The following is a 13,623-nucleotide window of genomic DNA, read 5'->3' on the forward strand; positions in this document are numbered from 1 at the left end:
GCGGATGTGTGTGTGTGTGTGTACATATCTGTCTCACTCGCTGATAAATGAAACATCAAAATTTCGGGTACGGTGATTTTAACTGCAATGTTCTCGTGCTGGGGGCCATAACCAAGAGCTCATAATGTGAATTTCCGTTGCCGCTAAGCGCCGTTCAGCATATAATTTGACATTTGACAAGGTCAATTCCCCACCCCCCCTTTCCCCCCTTTCCTATACTCCACTACTTAACCCGCCTCTGGTGCTCGTCCCTTGATAGCTCGTTATGCATTTCGATTTTGGCAATTGCTAAATTGTGATTTTCGATTTATAGATGGCGAATTGTGATTCGGCATTTCGTATTCGTGATTTGTGCGTTTGGCGTTTCTGTTGTGCGACGAAACAATATTACGCATACGACATGATGGTCTTGACAAGAGCAACCCCACTTTCTGCCGCTTTTTCAATTGCGCCAGCGATGCAATCGCATTTGCTCATCTAAATTTTGAGATTATCTGCATCCTATGAAAGTTTATTCTATGCGGATTTATGTAGCGTTTTGTAGATACAAAACTATTAAAGCATATTAGTTGCAATATAAAGTTACTAATATTAATTAGTTAAGAATGTTAAGAGATTTAAGTAGGGACAATTTAATTATCCAAAAGTAGAGTTTACCTGAAAAGTATTGCAATATTTTAAGAACTGGGTACTTACTTGTCGTTTTGAAATACCGTGTGTGTTTGCACGGTTGAATTGTTCCTTGGCTCTATTTAATTCTAGTTGGTTTTTATTTGTCGTTTCTGATCAATGTTTTTGGTTTCCGCCAAATTTATCGTCAAATTATTGAGCTAATTAAGTGAGCTTTTCGTGCCGTTCGCTTTTTGCTTATTTAGTGTTTGGTTTCGAGATTATTTCGAATTTATGCAGAAATGCAGTGCATGTGAAACCAGTTCCCTTCCTCAGCTTGCACATAAATCTTGCCACGAATAGCGTTATAACATATATGTACATATATCGAAACACCCTTGTGCTGGCAACAAATCATCTGAATTCGAGGAGGTTGCTCAAGGTGTTTCGATTGCGATTCGAGTGGAGATTGCGAGTGTGGTTGGGAAATGTAAATGGGTGTTTGATTGAGCGATCTTGAGCCGAGGATAGTGGTGTAGCTGCTAGAGTGCATCTGGTTTTCAGGACTGTTAGTCTCAGTTTCAGTTTATTATTACTATTTTATTAAACTCACATCAAATCAAAACGTTTAATTTTAATATACTGATTGTACTTTCTTGTCACGTCCATTTCTCAAAGTTTTCAATAACTTTAAATTTTATTTGCTGTATGTTTTATTATATGAATGATTAATTAAGTTGTAGCATAGGCGTCGCATTTCGTATAACTATAAGCTCCCACCTCGTTAACTAAAAGAAATCTTTTGGAAAAGGCACTGCTGCTCATAACCGGGAAAACTTTCCGGGAACCACACAAACACACACACATAGCACCACACACACACCACCACACACACATGAACATTTCAGTGACGAATTGTAATACAAATGAGCCAAAGCAGGGGGCGACCAAACCCCCGTTTTTCACCGCCCTGTTTCCCTGTTTCCCGGCACGTCGTTTAGTGCAACAACTTAATTTGCATATCAGCGCCGCCAAATTGCAAGCGGCATGCAATGAAAATGGAAAATTGTTTTGCAGGCTGTGGAAAACTCATGCGCATGCAAAGGCGAACACACTTCATCAATTTGCCAATAAACTTGTGAGTACTTGGCGCAATAGTTGCCAACATTTCAATCAGGCCAAACACTCCACGCGGCTCGGCTAGGGTTCTGGATTTCCCCTCACTGCCATTTCTCCGAAAATTTTCCTAGCCTTTTCCGCAACACCCAACCCACCCACACACACACATACTACTTGTGCGAACTTTTTGAGTCAGCGCAAAAATTTTATGCACATGGCATAAAATCGAAATCAAAGTTGTTGCTGATTTGGCGCAAAATTAACAGGCAAAGCAGGCGCTTAGCTGTCAGCTCCTCAGAATTTTCCTCTATTTTGCCACCATCCCCCAGCAACAACTTGCCACCCACTTAGCCCAGCAGGACCTTCGTCCTTTTCATTGGGGGCAATTAAAGCGAGGAACCACTGGTCTTGAGGAGGCCTTCAGTCGCGCGTCTTGTCTCAAATTAAATTTGCATTTCAAATTCCGTTTTTGTTGACATCCGGGAAACGAATGGCAGTTTTGCTTGGCGGGGAGTTTCGCAAATCAAAGCGTTTAGTTTAGACAAATTCCAGGGTGGGAAAATATCAGGGCAAAAAAGGAAAACACGGAACTTGAATGAGCAGGTGCTTGCCTGCATATAAATCAAAATAATTTCCTATGGTGGCCGTAATTTCGCAAGGGGAGCAATAGGCTCTGAAAATATGTGCACTTAAAAAAAGAAATTGCTGAACTGGAATGTTAAAAAATCTTCTTTCATCAAATTGATTGTATTTCAGCCTAACAACATATTTAAATGTGTATTGTTTATAATTCACAAGAATAAATTATAGTTTTTCTTTGCAAAATGCTGTTGTCTGCCGATTTCTAATTATAAACAAATACGAGTTGTATACATTTGTACTGTTTATATATTGATATAAACTTTTGTACCTAATTTCTATATTTTTAGCTCACTATTTGCATGGCAAATGTTTGTGCTCTTGGTAAGTTGAAAATTGAATAAAAATTCAGTGTGTATTCAACTTTCGCCGTCCGCAGTTCAACCCTCTAAAAATGTTCAAGTTGGGAATGTATTATTTCTACATTATCATCGCATTCCACGCGTGTGAAATGGTTAGTTCTCAGGATGAAAACAAGACTACTACATTTCAAGCTGAAAGTGATGAGAGTCCTAAAAGAATCAAAAACAATATTCAGGATGAGTTAAATGAAGCTGAACTAAGGCATAATATGTTCGGAAAGTTTATTCAGGATCAGTTTAATAAGATTACTACACTTCAAGCTGAAAGTCATGAGAGTCCTAAAAGAATCGAGAACCATATACAGGATCTATTAAATAAGATTACTACACTTCAAGCTGAAAGTCATGAGAGTCATAAAAGAATCGAAAACAATATTCAGGATCTGTTAAATAAGATTACTACACTTCAAGTTGAATGTCGTGAGAGTCCTAAAAGAATCGAAAACAATATTGAGGATCAGTTATACAAGACTACTACACTTCAAGATGAAAGTCACGAGAGTCCTAAAAGAATCGAAAACAATATTCAGGATCAGTTAAACAAGACTACTACACATCAAGCTGAAAGTCATGAGAGGCTTAAAAGAATCGAAAACAATATTCAGGATCCGTCAAATAATATTACTACACTTCAAGCTGAAAGTTATGAGAGTCCTAAAATAATCGAAAACAATTTTCAGGATGAGTTAAATGAAGCTAAATTAAGGAATAAAATGCTCATAAAGTTTTTTCAGGATCCGTCAAATATACACTACACTAATACACTTCAAGCTGAAAGTCGTGAGAGTCCTGAAAGAATCGAAAACAAAATTCAGGATCCGTTTAAGATAGCTGAATTAGGCCGTAACAGGTTCAAAATGTTAATTCAGGGACAGCACTTTAATTCATTGCCTAAAGAAATAAAAGAAGAAATGTTAATTCAGGAACAGTTCTTTAATTCATTGCCCAAAAAATTGAAAGAAGTTCTCCACTTATCGGGCCCACACATTTTGGAAGCAAATAATGCAAATTTCGAAAGAAAGGAAGAATTGGACGAGGAATCTTCGGGGGCAAATTACTCCCACAACGGTAGACCTGACGACGACACAAAATTGGAAATTTGACCATTTTTTCTGGCCAAAATTAATAACTCCAGAACGGAAAGAGATATTTAGTTTGCGTTTTTTGCTTTGGCTTACACTAGTCCATAGTCCTTTAATGGTACCAAAAATTGTGGGCATGGCACCGTCTCTTATATTTATATTACTCATTTTCGTAAGGGCTTTCTCTAATTTCGTATGCTTCTTCTAATCTTAGCAAAAAACAACTGAGTTCGTAATAGTGTTTGCATACTAAATTATTTTACAGAAGTTAACAACAATAATAATAATAAAAATAACAAAACAATTTAGCAACCTCATTGTTGAACTGCCTTTTAGCAGTAGATTACTCTGAATTTGCAAAACAAAAAAGAACAAGAATTAATTAGGCTACAACATGAGGTACATTTCTGTAAAGTTAATTCATTCTTAAAGTCAATTCATTACCGAAATAATGCTTTTGTAAGGCAACTTACTTTTGTAATATTCCGACTTTTAGAAAATGGGTTTTGGCCAGAAAAAGCGGGTAAATTTCCCATAGTGCGACATGGAAAACTTTTAGCAGCATTGTACGATTAATTACATTCTACGATTACATTAAAGTACAGTAACAATCGTTTAACATGTGTTGGAATTTTTAATGGATCTGTAAAACATGATTGTTCAATAAAATTTGATTGTATAAAAATATATATATTGCAGAATTTCATTTCCAGTGTAAAGAAGTCCATCAAAGGCAGAGGGCCGAATCATGAAAAGGACAAATGAAGTGAAATTTAAATGATTGCATACTAGGAGGCGTTTGTTGAACCACTTATTTTCACCTAATTGCACACTCGAGTGGACAGACGATGCTTTTTCCACTTGGTTGCCTGGCCAAAAATGCGGGGGCGGGTAGCCCCCTAGTGGGGGCGTGGCCAGGAATTGGCCACTTACTGTTACGCAACAGGGTCACAAAAAAAAAAACAAATGTTATCCTTCCGATTTCTTGTCGTCTCCCTCGGAAATGTTTACCCAATATTTGAATCTGCCATTATATTGGGAAGTGAAAAACCATTTATGAATTTTGTGAGCTTTTGTTTTGATTGCGACAATACGTGAAAAGCAATTATAAGAGGGCACATGAAAGTGAGAGCCGGAAATTGCATTGAGTGTGAAAATGGAAAAGAGAACCGGAATATACATACGTATGTATGTACATATGTACATTTATACATACAAAAACCTGGGTTTTCCCCGAGTTAAGGGAGTGCAAACCGCAGGCATTAAAGGGACAACTTTGCACTCGCTTCATCTTTCGCCTCATTTTTGTTTCTTTCGGTTAATTTTTGCGCCTGGCGAAGAGAAACAAAATTTTCATGCAAATGGAAATGGAAAATGCTAATTAACAAGTTCCTTAATGGCCTTGTGGGCGTAAGGGGGAGTGGCAGTGGAGGTGGCTAGTGCACTGCTAGGGCTGTAAAACTGTGAGCTGATTTCAATTAAAAGTTGAAGTCGTCAGTGCTTCTAAAACTATTCTGCATAAGACTCTACGTTAAATTAAAAAATTTGTGCACTTTAAGAATAACAAAATATTGAAATGCGTCTTTTAACAATATTTGTTAAATTCTTTAAATTTATAAAAATATTTATATAATTGCTTAATTACAATAAAGATCCGGCAGCATTTTTGGAGTTAGTCTGCAAGACTTCAAAAGTTTAGTAAAAATGCAAAATCCTTCTCACCTTTTGCAGCATTTTTTGTCTTTCCGTCTTCAGTTTTACAACTCTATCAATCATCAACTTCCAGCGGCTGTCTGAAAACTGTAGCTCAATAAAATATTCTTGAAAATGTTCGGAGAACATCGCAGGGCAACCCGAAAAACACTTTTCAGATACAAGTATTGCCATGACATGTCGACAAAAGCAATGATTCCTTTTGGGTAACGGTAACCCATTTCTGCACCACCCGATTTTCCAACTTTCCCGATTTTCTTGCCAACTCTTGCTGCGTTACGCGATTTCCCAGCCGCACTTGCATGTCATGACATGAGCAGGAAATGCGTTTTCTGACGCCGCTGCTAAAGAAGCCTCGTAAAGGTGGTAATACACTGAACAAAATTTTAAATAGAAAGTTTCAGCATTATTTCAAGCGAAATTGCTTTTCCCTAGCTTGTCATATCTTGTACATATATGGCCACATTCAAAATAAAACCAATCATTACCTTTAAGGCAGCTTTAATAATGTTCGCATAATATGCATTATAATTTATTTTTTAATCATACCTTTTTATGCAGTATATATAAAGATTTTCGTGCGAAGGCAAAGTTTGCAGATAGTTTCATAATTTTCTTTTAGTATACGGCCTGCGAAATAGCTGCTTTCGGATAGCTGCTTTTCCTGGTTTCTTGGTTAGGCTTACGGTTACGGTTTTTTGGCTATGCCGTGTGCCTGGTTCCGTTTCTTGTGCACCAAGCGGAGCGCCATAAATATTTAAATTGTGCGACGCCGCCGCCACCGCGAAAAAGCACCAGCACCACCAGAATCCCCATTCCCATCCCCATCCCTATTTCCAACCCCTTCCTTTTTCCGCACCCCTTTGGCCACGCCCCCTTATGCGGCTGTCTTGCATGTTGCTTGCCGGCTTATTTTTTGACAGCTATCGATTCGATGGCGCTGCCTCAGTTTCGGCTTCAGCTTCAGAATCAGATGCAGATTTAACTTCCAATTCCGAGCAGCAATCTTCTGATTTTGATTCTTCATCCAGGGGAACAGAGACATTTTATCTTGCCAGGACGCAATTCATTTACTAAAATATGCACAAGGACTTAAAAAATACATGTGGAAAAAGGCAAAAGCTTAAAAGGCGACGCACTTAATGCTCTATACGAGCACATGCCCTGAACTTATTCTGTGCTTAATAGGTTTTGAAAAATGACAAATTATATTGGCTACTTTTAAGCAATCGTTTCTGTTTACAATCAATTTCAACAGTGATTTCATTACAGCCAGTTTTAATATCCTTTTGAGTGCTATAATAACTAAAGAGAGTGGCTGTCATGCGGCCTGCCACGCCCCACCAACACTGCCCGCCCACCAAAAGCTCAGTCGATATGTGGCGCGTTATGCGGCACTCATTTCCTTCTTTTGCGGCAGTTGAAAACTTTGCCCGAAACTCGTTTGCCACTTTGTGCATGTTTAACTTTTCAGGCCAAGCACCCTTAACCCTTCACTCTTAACCCATAACCCCTAACCCCATAGTTAACCCTACAGCTCTTTGATCGAAGTGACAATTCAAAGAGCGAATGAAATGCGAAATGCAGCACGAACCCACTCAATTAAGAACAGCCAAATGGGCACCGCTCTTCTGGTTGTCAAATCGAAAAATCCGAATTTGTTTGATCAAGTGATTGAGATTCAGAGAGTCTCGAGAGACTTTTCTTGATTGACCGGCAGAATTTTAGCATGTTTTTCCGTCCATGCATTTAATATTTGCCCACGTCGCCCCTCGAGGCAAAATCGTGTCTGCAAACTTTGCATAATAGACGTGCAAATGTTTGCAAAATATTTGCCGGCCAAGGAAAATGTGTAAAGAATTATTGGGAATTTTTATGGGCTGAAAATTGGATAAATATTTGAGGCCTGACAACATTTTCGCAGGCTAAAGTTTGTTTTCAGTTGAGTTAAGGAACTTAATCGCATTTAACCAACACACAAATATTTGCACTTTGGTTTAAAAATATGTTAAATAGCTAGTGTGTCATTTGTGATTTTATATATGTTAATATTTTATTATATATATATTTTATATTTAACATTTATTTCGAGTATTTCGAAATATACTTTTGCTCTATAAGTTAAGGAAAAAGTACCGTAACGTTAATCTACCATAAAATCCATGACTCATTGAAGAAACTGAGAAAATCAGTTGAAGCCTATTATCAAAATATAAGTCAAAAGCTTATTTGAAAGTTAGCTTTACCATTTGCCAATTTTCAATATATTTATCGATTATTTTTTCGCTAAAATCAATACATTCGGTAATAAAAGTACCGCGTACTGCTATCAGTAAATGCTATTGAGCTTTTTTATGAGGGCAGCTATTTTGGCGTTTGTTTAGTTAGTCAGCCGCATGAGCTGGGCATTCGGTAGTTCAGTTACCAGCGATAAGTCGTCACATTTGGACGTAATTTCAACAGAAGGCATTCAATCGGCAACCACACTTAGCCACCATGCCACCACCACCCCACGATCATTGCGGAGGACCGCCTCATCGTCGTGGACCCGTTATTAAGGTGCAGATTGCACCACCATGGCCACGCCGCCATCACCGCCCACCACCCCAAGTGGTGGTGGTGCAGCAGCAAGCTCCGCCACCAGTCATGGTGGTGCAGCAGGCTCCTCCACCGCCGTACTACCAAAATCCACCGCCACCACCGCCCGGTAGCAGCCACTACCACAATCCACAGTATTGAGAAGGATCTGCGATCTGCAAGATCCTTTACAATGAATTTATACTACGTAGTCTTACTTACCAAATATAGTCGTCAATAAAGTAAAACCCAATAAACAAAGATAAGCCAATTGATTTTTCTTTGTTATTTTAGTCATTTCTTCGCTTTATTATCAAAATCTCAAACACGGATTGTTTTCTTTATCAGAACACCTGGTTAATTAAGAAAACCACCCATTGTTTTATTACGTCTAGCAGAACTAAGATTCATGCTCACCATTTAATTACTTGCATTTTCCGCTTCTACGTCCCATTTTCTCTTATCTAAGTAATAATAACGCGTTACCCATAGATAAGCCAGAATCAGTTAATATAGTAAACAAAGTGCGAGGGAATCGCAAAACCCGATCACCTGTAAATGCACAACTGTCCGGTCGCCGTTATCAGAACTTTGTTGGATGACTAAGCCACCTTATCTTTTGGCTCCTAACACTGGAATAATACCCACAAACCCTGATTGATGGAGCTTTGCAGTTCCAGTTGGTTTCGAGCGAGACGTGTTTCGCCGCGGGCTTTCCAGTACTCAACGCGTTGCTGGGTGGTGAAGTTGGCTCCGTTGACTGGTTGATTGTTGTGGCTAGTTAATCAACTATGCGGTACTATGAAGATCCATGTGGCTATCCTGCTCGCCATCACCATGGTCGTCCAAATATCGAAATTGATGTGGTTCCCGGTTGGGGTGGCGGCTACTATCCGCCGCCGCCTCCGCCTCGGCCCACCGAGATTGTCTACATGACCCCGGCGGCCACCTATGTGCCCGGTGCCCAGGTAATGATGCCGCAGCCCTACGGCGGCGTCACGGTGGCCACCAATGGATACTATCCACAGCAGCAGCAGGCCTACCAGGAGTACCAGTACCAGTATCAGCAACCCTACAACAATCCACCATATCCGCAATGGTGAACGACTGGAAACTTAGCCTTCACTTCAATGTGCCACGACCACTAACCAAGCAAATTTACTATCGATAGCGTGTAAGGGAGCGATAGATAACAGGAAAATCAAAACAAATATCTTATTGTCTTAATCTTAAGTTGAAATCACAGCGCAGAGTGGCGCAATAGTGTTGATAGTGGATTCCTAGACAATACGTAGCATTGTGGTTACAAATTTCAAACCAAAGGAATGTGCAGAAATCAATGAAGGAATTTAACTGTGAAGCTTTCTATCGAACGTTTAAATAAAATCCAACAAAATAACCAATTGTGCTGCCTAACATTAATACGTATTATTGAAATCAAATAAATAAAATGGTTTGCTCTCCAACAAAAATACACAAGTCTTTAAGTTTCATAAGATCTTAAATGCAGATATCACTCTGCAGATTTTGGTATGAATCATCGATCAGAACATTCCAATTATGTCCTTCCCCTTAAATGGAAAATTGTGATTCATGGAGACCTTGAACCTCCTAATGAAATTCAATTCGCAGTTTTGTGTTTTATCAAATTGCGTTTATCATGTTTATTTTTATCGAAAAAAACACATTGATTCCACCTGACAAGATAGCTAACTAAGCTACTGTGCGCAACGCACATAACAAAATTAGAAAAAATTCCCCCATTAGCGATAAAAATTGCCTTAAATAGTTAAGCAGGTGAAGAAGCAAGTTCAGTTCGACAAAGCAGTCAAAGGCATTCACTACACTCACTCCACCACTGAGGATACAAAACTTGGATAGTTTCTGAAGAACATGCCGTACTACGAGGAGGAACGTCGCCATCACCATCACCACCATCATGGTAGGCCAATTGTGGAGGTGGACATTGTGCCGCCAAGGATTCCGCGCCCAGTGATTGAGATCGGAGTGGGCGGCCGCTATCCACCACCGCCGCCCATGGTCGAGGTCATCACACCAGCTGCCGTCTACCAGCCTCCACCACCACCACGACCCATCATCGAGGTGGATGTGGTGCCTCCGAGAGCGCCCTTCATCGAGTTCAACATCGGCGGACGGCGTCCTCCGCCCAGGGAAGAGGTCATCATCGTTCAGCAGCCCCCACCGCCCAGGTGGTAGGCGTGGTCGCATTGTGACGCTCCAGAAGAGTGAACAACTTTAAGAATATTTATTCAACTTCCTGTATTCCATGAGCATACACTGGAATCTAGCTTAAAAACGGCTGCAAATAGAAACATTAACTAACTTTTTACAGAAAATAAGCCCCTTGTACGAGTATAATTAAAATAAAAAATAAATAACAGTTCACTCTTTTATGTTTGGATTTCGTTTTCCTTAAATTCAGTCTACCGAAAGGTTTACGGAAATATTTCTTTATTAAAGCTGACGTTTTAATTTGGCTCAATCTTGTTCCCAATGTAATTGTAAATCCGCTCGAAATATTTGCTTAAATAACTTAAATGCACTTTACCTTAATTGAAATATACTTGATTGGTTTTCAATGTCGGTTCTTGCTGTGACACATTTTCATATTGTGAATATATATATGCCTGCATTTATTTGCAATGTTAATGGTACAAATATGAAAATTGAACTGCAGGCCAACGCCATAAACAATGGTCATGGTCATGCCTTCTTCTTCTCTCTCTATATAGTTTCTGTATGGGTAAATGGCTTCGTCGTTTTTTATTATGCGTATATTATTTTGTTTTGGTTGCTATCTCACTGGTGGGAAGTGATTGATGTCCTTTGGTTGGAGCCAGCTTATCAATTATTGTTCAACTAGGGTTGTCAGTACATAAACATATTTTAAACTTTATTAAATTGAAAATAGGTTTCTCAATTGAAATTAAAAAAAAAAACGAGTTCGGGGAACTATAATAAATTATTCTTGACGAAGAGAAGAGCTTACGACGAGAGAGCTTATGAAGATTATTATATTATCAAGACTATTAAACATATCTAGAATATATTAGTTACTGCAAATTTAGGGATTTCCTTTACAAAAATTAGGGTTTTTATTAATTATTCAATTCAAATAAATAAAAAGATTTATTATAAAAATTTAACCGAGCTTTTTTTAAAATTTTGTATATTTATGCAATAGGTTTTAATGCGAGAGCTCTTTATGGATCCTTCGATGCTATTTTGTGCACTTTCTTTTGATTTTCCCCTATTTTTTTACTGGTAATTAAAAGCTTGTGATCTTAAAATTCCAAACATTTCTTCGCGCCACGTTTTGGAATTTAAAAATCTGTTATAAGTTTGTAAATGCATGGTGATTGAGGTTAAAGATTGACTTAGTTTATTACTGAGTTGTTATATTAATTAATTTAAGATCATAAAACGTTTCTATTTAATTTTTTTATAATTTATTTAAACTTATTTAAAGTTTAACTGTGAAAATTGCAATACCCAAAATAAATTCAATTTGCATTAATAGCTACTATGAGTCATAATTACTGCACTAGCAATAGTGGGTAAAATGAATCACGACAGCAGCATAAGAATTAAACTCGTAATTAATCCATCAATGTAGTGATAACGAAGTCACAAATTCTTCTTATCACAATCGAACCTGGCGTATATAAAGGGTATAATTTATAGGTAAAACGCAAATTGCAGCCCAGTCGAGCAGAGAAAACTTATCGGAGGAGAGCTCAGCCAAGACAAGACAAGACGGAATCATGTCTGACATCAATATCAACCTGCAATGCGCCGCATGCAACCATCGCCGAACAGTCCTGTACTACGCGAATCCCCTGGCTTGGGGTCGTCCTTGTCGCCAGTGCCGCAGGATGATGTCCCGAAATGTTGTGGTAGTCCCCACTCAGGTGGCAGTACCAGTGGCCACCAATAACATCACCGCCACAACTACTTTTGTACCAGTTGCCGTGACCACCCGCTAACTTTAAAAATAAACTTTTGAAAATAAAATAAAACTTATGAGCAAAACGAAACAGTATATTAATTTGATTTACATTTGAAAAATAGAAATGTCACCCTCTTATAGTAATGAATTTACGCAATGACTTTTGCGATTAAATTTAAGAACGTTTCCATCATCCCTAAGATTTTATCTTTTGGAGATACTGCTGATACGAAAATGCCTATTGAATTCTATGCCCAAATATGGAAAGTACGCCAAGATTTCATATTTATATTTGGACCAATTTTGTATATTGCCAAGAAAAAGAAAAAGCAACATGCAAAAAGCCAGTAAAAGCGGTATATTACCAGTTGAATTAGTTGCATAATATTCTATTTAAAATGATAAAAAGTATTTGCGCAGCAGTTACTAAAATATCTAACATATGAAGCAGCAGTTACTAAACTATATATTATTTAAGCCAATTACATTTATATCATTGCCTTGATATCTAATCAGCTCACTTGTGGAATCAAGTGCATCAATCTCAATAGCTTACGCGAATTAGCATATGATTGTGATCTACCATAATGATTGTCAAGTTCCCAGTTGCCCCAAGGTGACTCACCATCTTATCCCAATCCAAAGGCAACCCCCAATTTGCAGGCACCCATGAATCAGCGAACCCAGTGAACTGTAGAATGCAATCAACCAGCCCTGGAAGAATTGAATCACTGAGGGGTGCCAAAAACGTGGATCGATCAATGTGCTGCTGATAAAAAGGCCAAGAGGATTTCCTTATCACGCTGAATGTCGAGCCACAAACCAAATAAAATATATATAGTGGAGACCAGTAAGAATGCGAACAGTTGGCGCTCTAAAGTCATAGTAAGAAGACGAAACTAGAAGGAATAACGTGGAAAAATGAACAACGTTAATAATGTTAATATCAACGTTCAGTGCGAATGCTACCATCGTCGCGGCCTCCTCTATTACGCGAATCCTTGGGCTTGGGGTCGTCCTTGCCGCAGATGCCGTCGCATGATGTCCAGAAACAACATTGTGGTCTCCGTGCCAGCTGGCCAGGTGGCGTGTCCAGCGCAGACCACAACCACCACAGTGATGCCTGCCCAGTGTGCAACCCACTGGCAGGTGCAGGAGCAGCAGCAGTCTCAGGCTATGTCCACCCTGCCACCCAAGTACGATCAGGCTGTGGCAGCTAACTAAACAACAAAACTAATGGATCTTGTAAAAAACTTATTGAAAAACCAAATAAAATTGCCTGAAGAATATTACAAATTTTCATACTGCATTGGTGATCAATTTGGAGGTGCTAAACAACAGAAGAATTCCATTTATTAGAGCTGTTATATTTAGTAATACTTGGAAATACGAAAAATCGCTTTGCAGTGTCACTGGGCGAAAATCTCAGCTGAGACCGAGTTAAATATAAATTAATTGGCCCGTTGCTGCTGCAAGCCAGCGCTGCCAACTTGTGCAATTAAAACAAATTGTATCTAACAGATACACGGGGCATGTTAAGACCTAACTTAAA

At 38.7% G+C, this 13,623-nt stretch overlaps 5 protein-coding genes across 5 annotated transcripts; all 5 read left to right on the plus strand.

Moving 5' to 3' along the window:
• The first annotated feature begins 7,932 nt into the window (after positions 1–7,932).
• LOC122626571 (extensin-1) lies at positions 7,933–8,367 on the plus strand. Its single transcript, XM_043806884.1, has one exon. The coding sequence runs from the start codon at positions 8,021–8,023 to the stop codon at positions 8,261–8,263; it is 243 nt and encodes an 80-aa protein (XP_043662819.1). The 5' UTR covers positions 7,933–8,020; the 3' UTR covers positions 8,264–8,367.
• Positions 8,368–8,809: 442 nt separating this feature from the next.
• LOC122626386 (spliceosome-associated protein 49) lies at positions 8,810–9,504 on the plus strand. Its single transcript, XM_043806629.1, has one exon. It carries the CDS (start codon positions 8,893–8,895, stop codon positions 9,202–9,204), a length of 312 nt encoding a protein of 103 aa, XP_043662564.1. The 5' UTR covers positions 8,810–8,892; the 3' UTR covers positions 9,205–9,504.
• A 406-nt stretch (positions 9,505–9,910) lies between these two features.
• On the plus strand, positions 9,911–10,507 carry LOC122626437 (extensin-1). Its single transcript, XM_043806699.1, has one exon. It carries the CDS (start codon positions 9,995–9,997, stop codon positions 10,316–10,318), a length of 324 nt encoding a protein of 107 aa, XP_043662634.1. The 5' UTR covers positions 9,911–9,994; the 3' UTR covers positions 10,319–10,507.
• A 1,322-nt stretch (positions 10,508–11,829) lies between these two features.
• On the plus strand, positions 11,830–12,145 carry LOC122626606. The gene has a single exon (XM_043806924.1). It carries the CDS (start codon positions 11,887–11,889, stop codon positions 12,106–12,108), a length of 222 nt encoding a protein of 73 aa, XP_043662859.1. The 5' UTR covers positions 11,830–11,886; the 3' UTR covers positions 12,109–12,145.
• A 797-nt stretch (positions 12,146–12,942) lies between these two features.
• Positions 12,943–13,360, plus strand: LOC122626480. The gene has a single exon (XM_043806756.1). The coding sequence runs from the start codon at positions 12,993–12,995 to the stop codon at positions 13,293–13,295; it is 303 nt and encodes a 100-aa protein (XP_043662691.1). The 5' UTR covers positions 12,943–12,992; the 3' UTR covers positions 13,296–13,360.
• The last annotated feature ends 263 nt before the right edge of the window (positions 13,361–13,623 follow it).

This window comes from Drosophila teissieri, chromosome 2L, assembly GCF_016746235.2.
Source record: "Drosophila teissieri strain GT53w chromosome 2L, Prin_Dtei_1.1, whole genome shotgun sequence".
Taxonomy (NCBI): Eukaryota; Metazoa; Arthropoda; class Insecta; order Diptera; family Drosophilidae; genus Drosophila; species Drosophila teissieri.

Excerpts from the sequence above, each read along its gene's own strand:
- LOC122626606 (XM_043806924.1), top strand. The coding sequence starts at position 11,887 with ATGTCTGACATCAATATCAACCTGCAATGCGCCGCATGCAACCATCGC.
- LOC122626386 (XM_043806629.1), top strand. The coding sequence starts at position 8,893 with ATGCGGTACTATGAAGATCCATGTGGCTATCCTGCTCGCCATCACCAT.
- LOC122626571 (XM_043806884.1), top strand. The coding sequence starts at position 8,021 with ATGCCACCACCACCCCACGATCATTGCGGAGGACCGCCTCATCGTCGT.
- LOC122626437 (XM_043806699.1), top strand. The coding sequence starts at position 9,995 with ATGCCGTACTACGAGGAGGAACGTCGCCATCACCATCACCACCATCAT.
- LOC122626480 (XM_043806756.1), top strand. The coding sequence starts at position 12,993 with ATGAACAACGTTAATAATGTTAATATCAACGTTCAGTGCGAATGCTAC.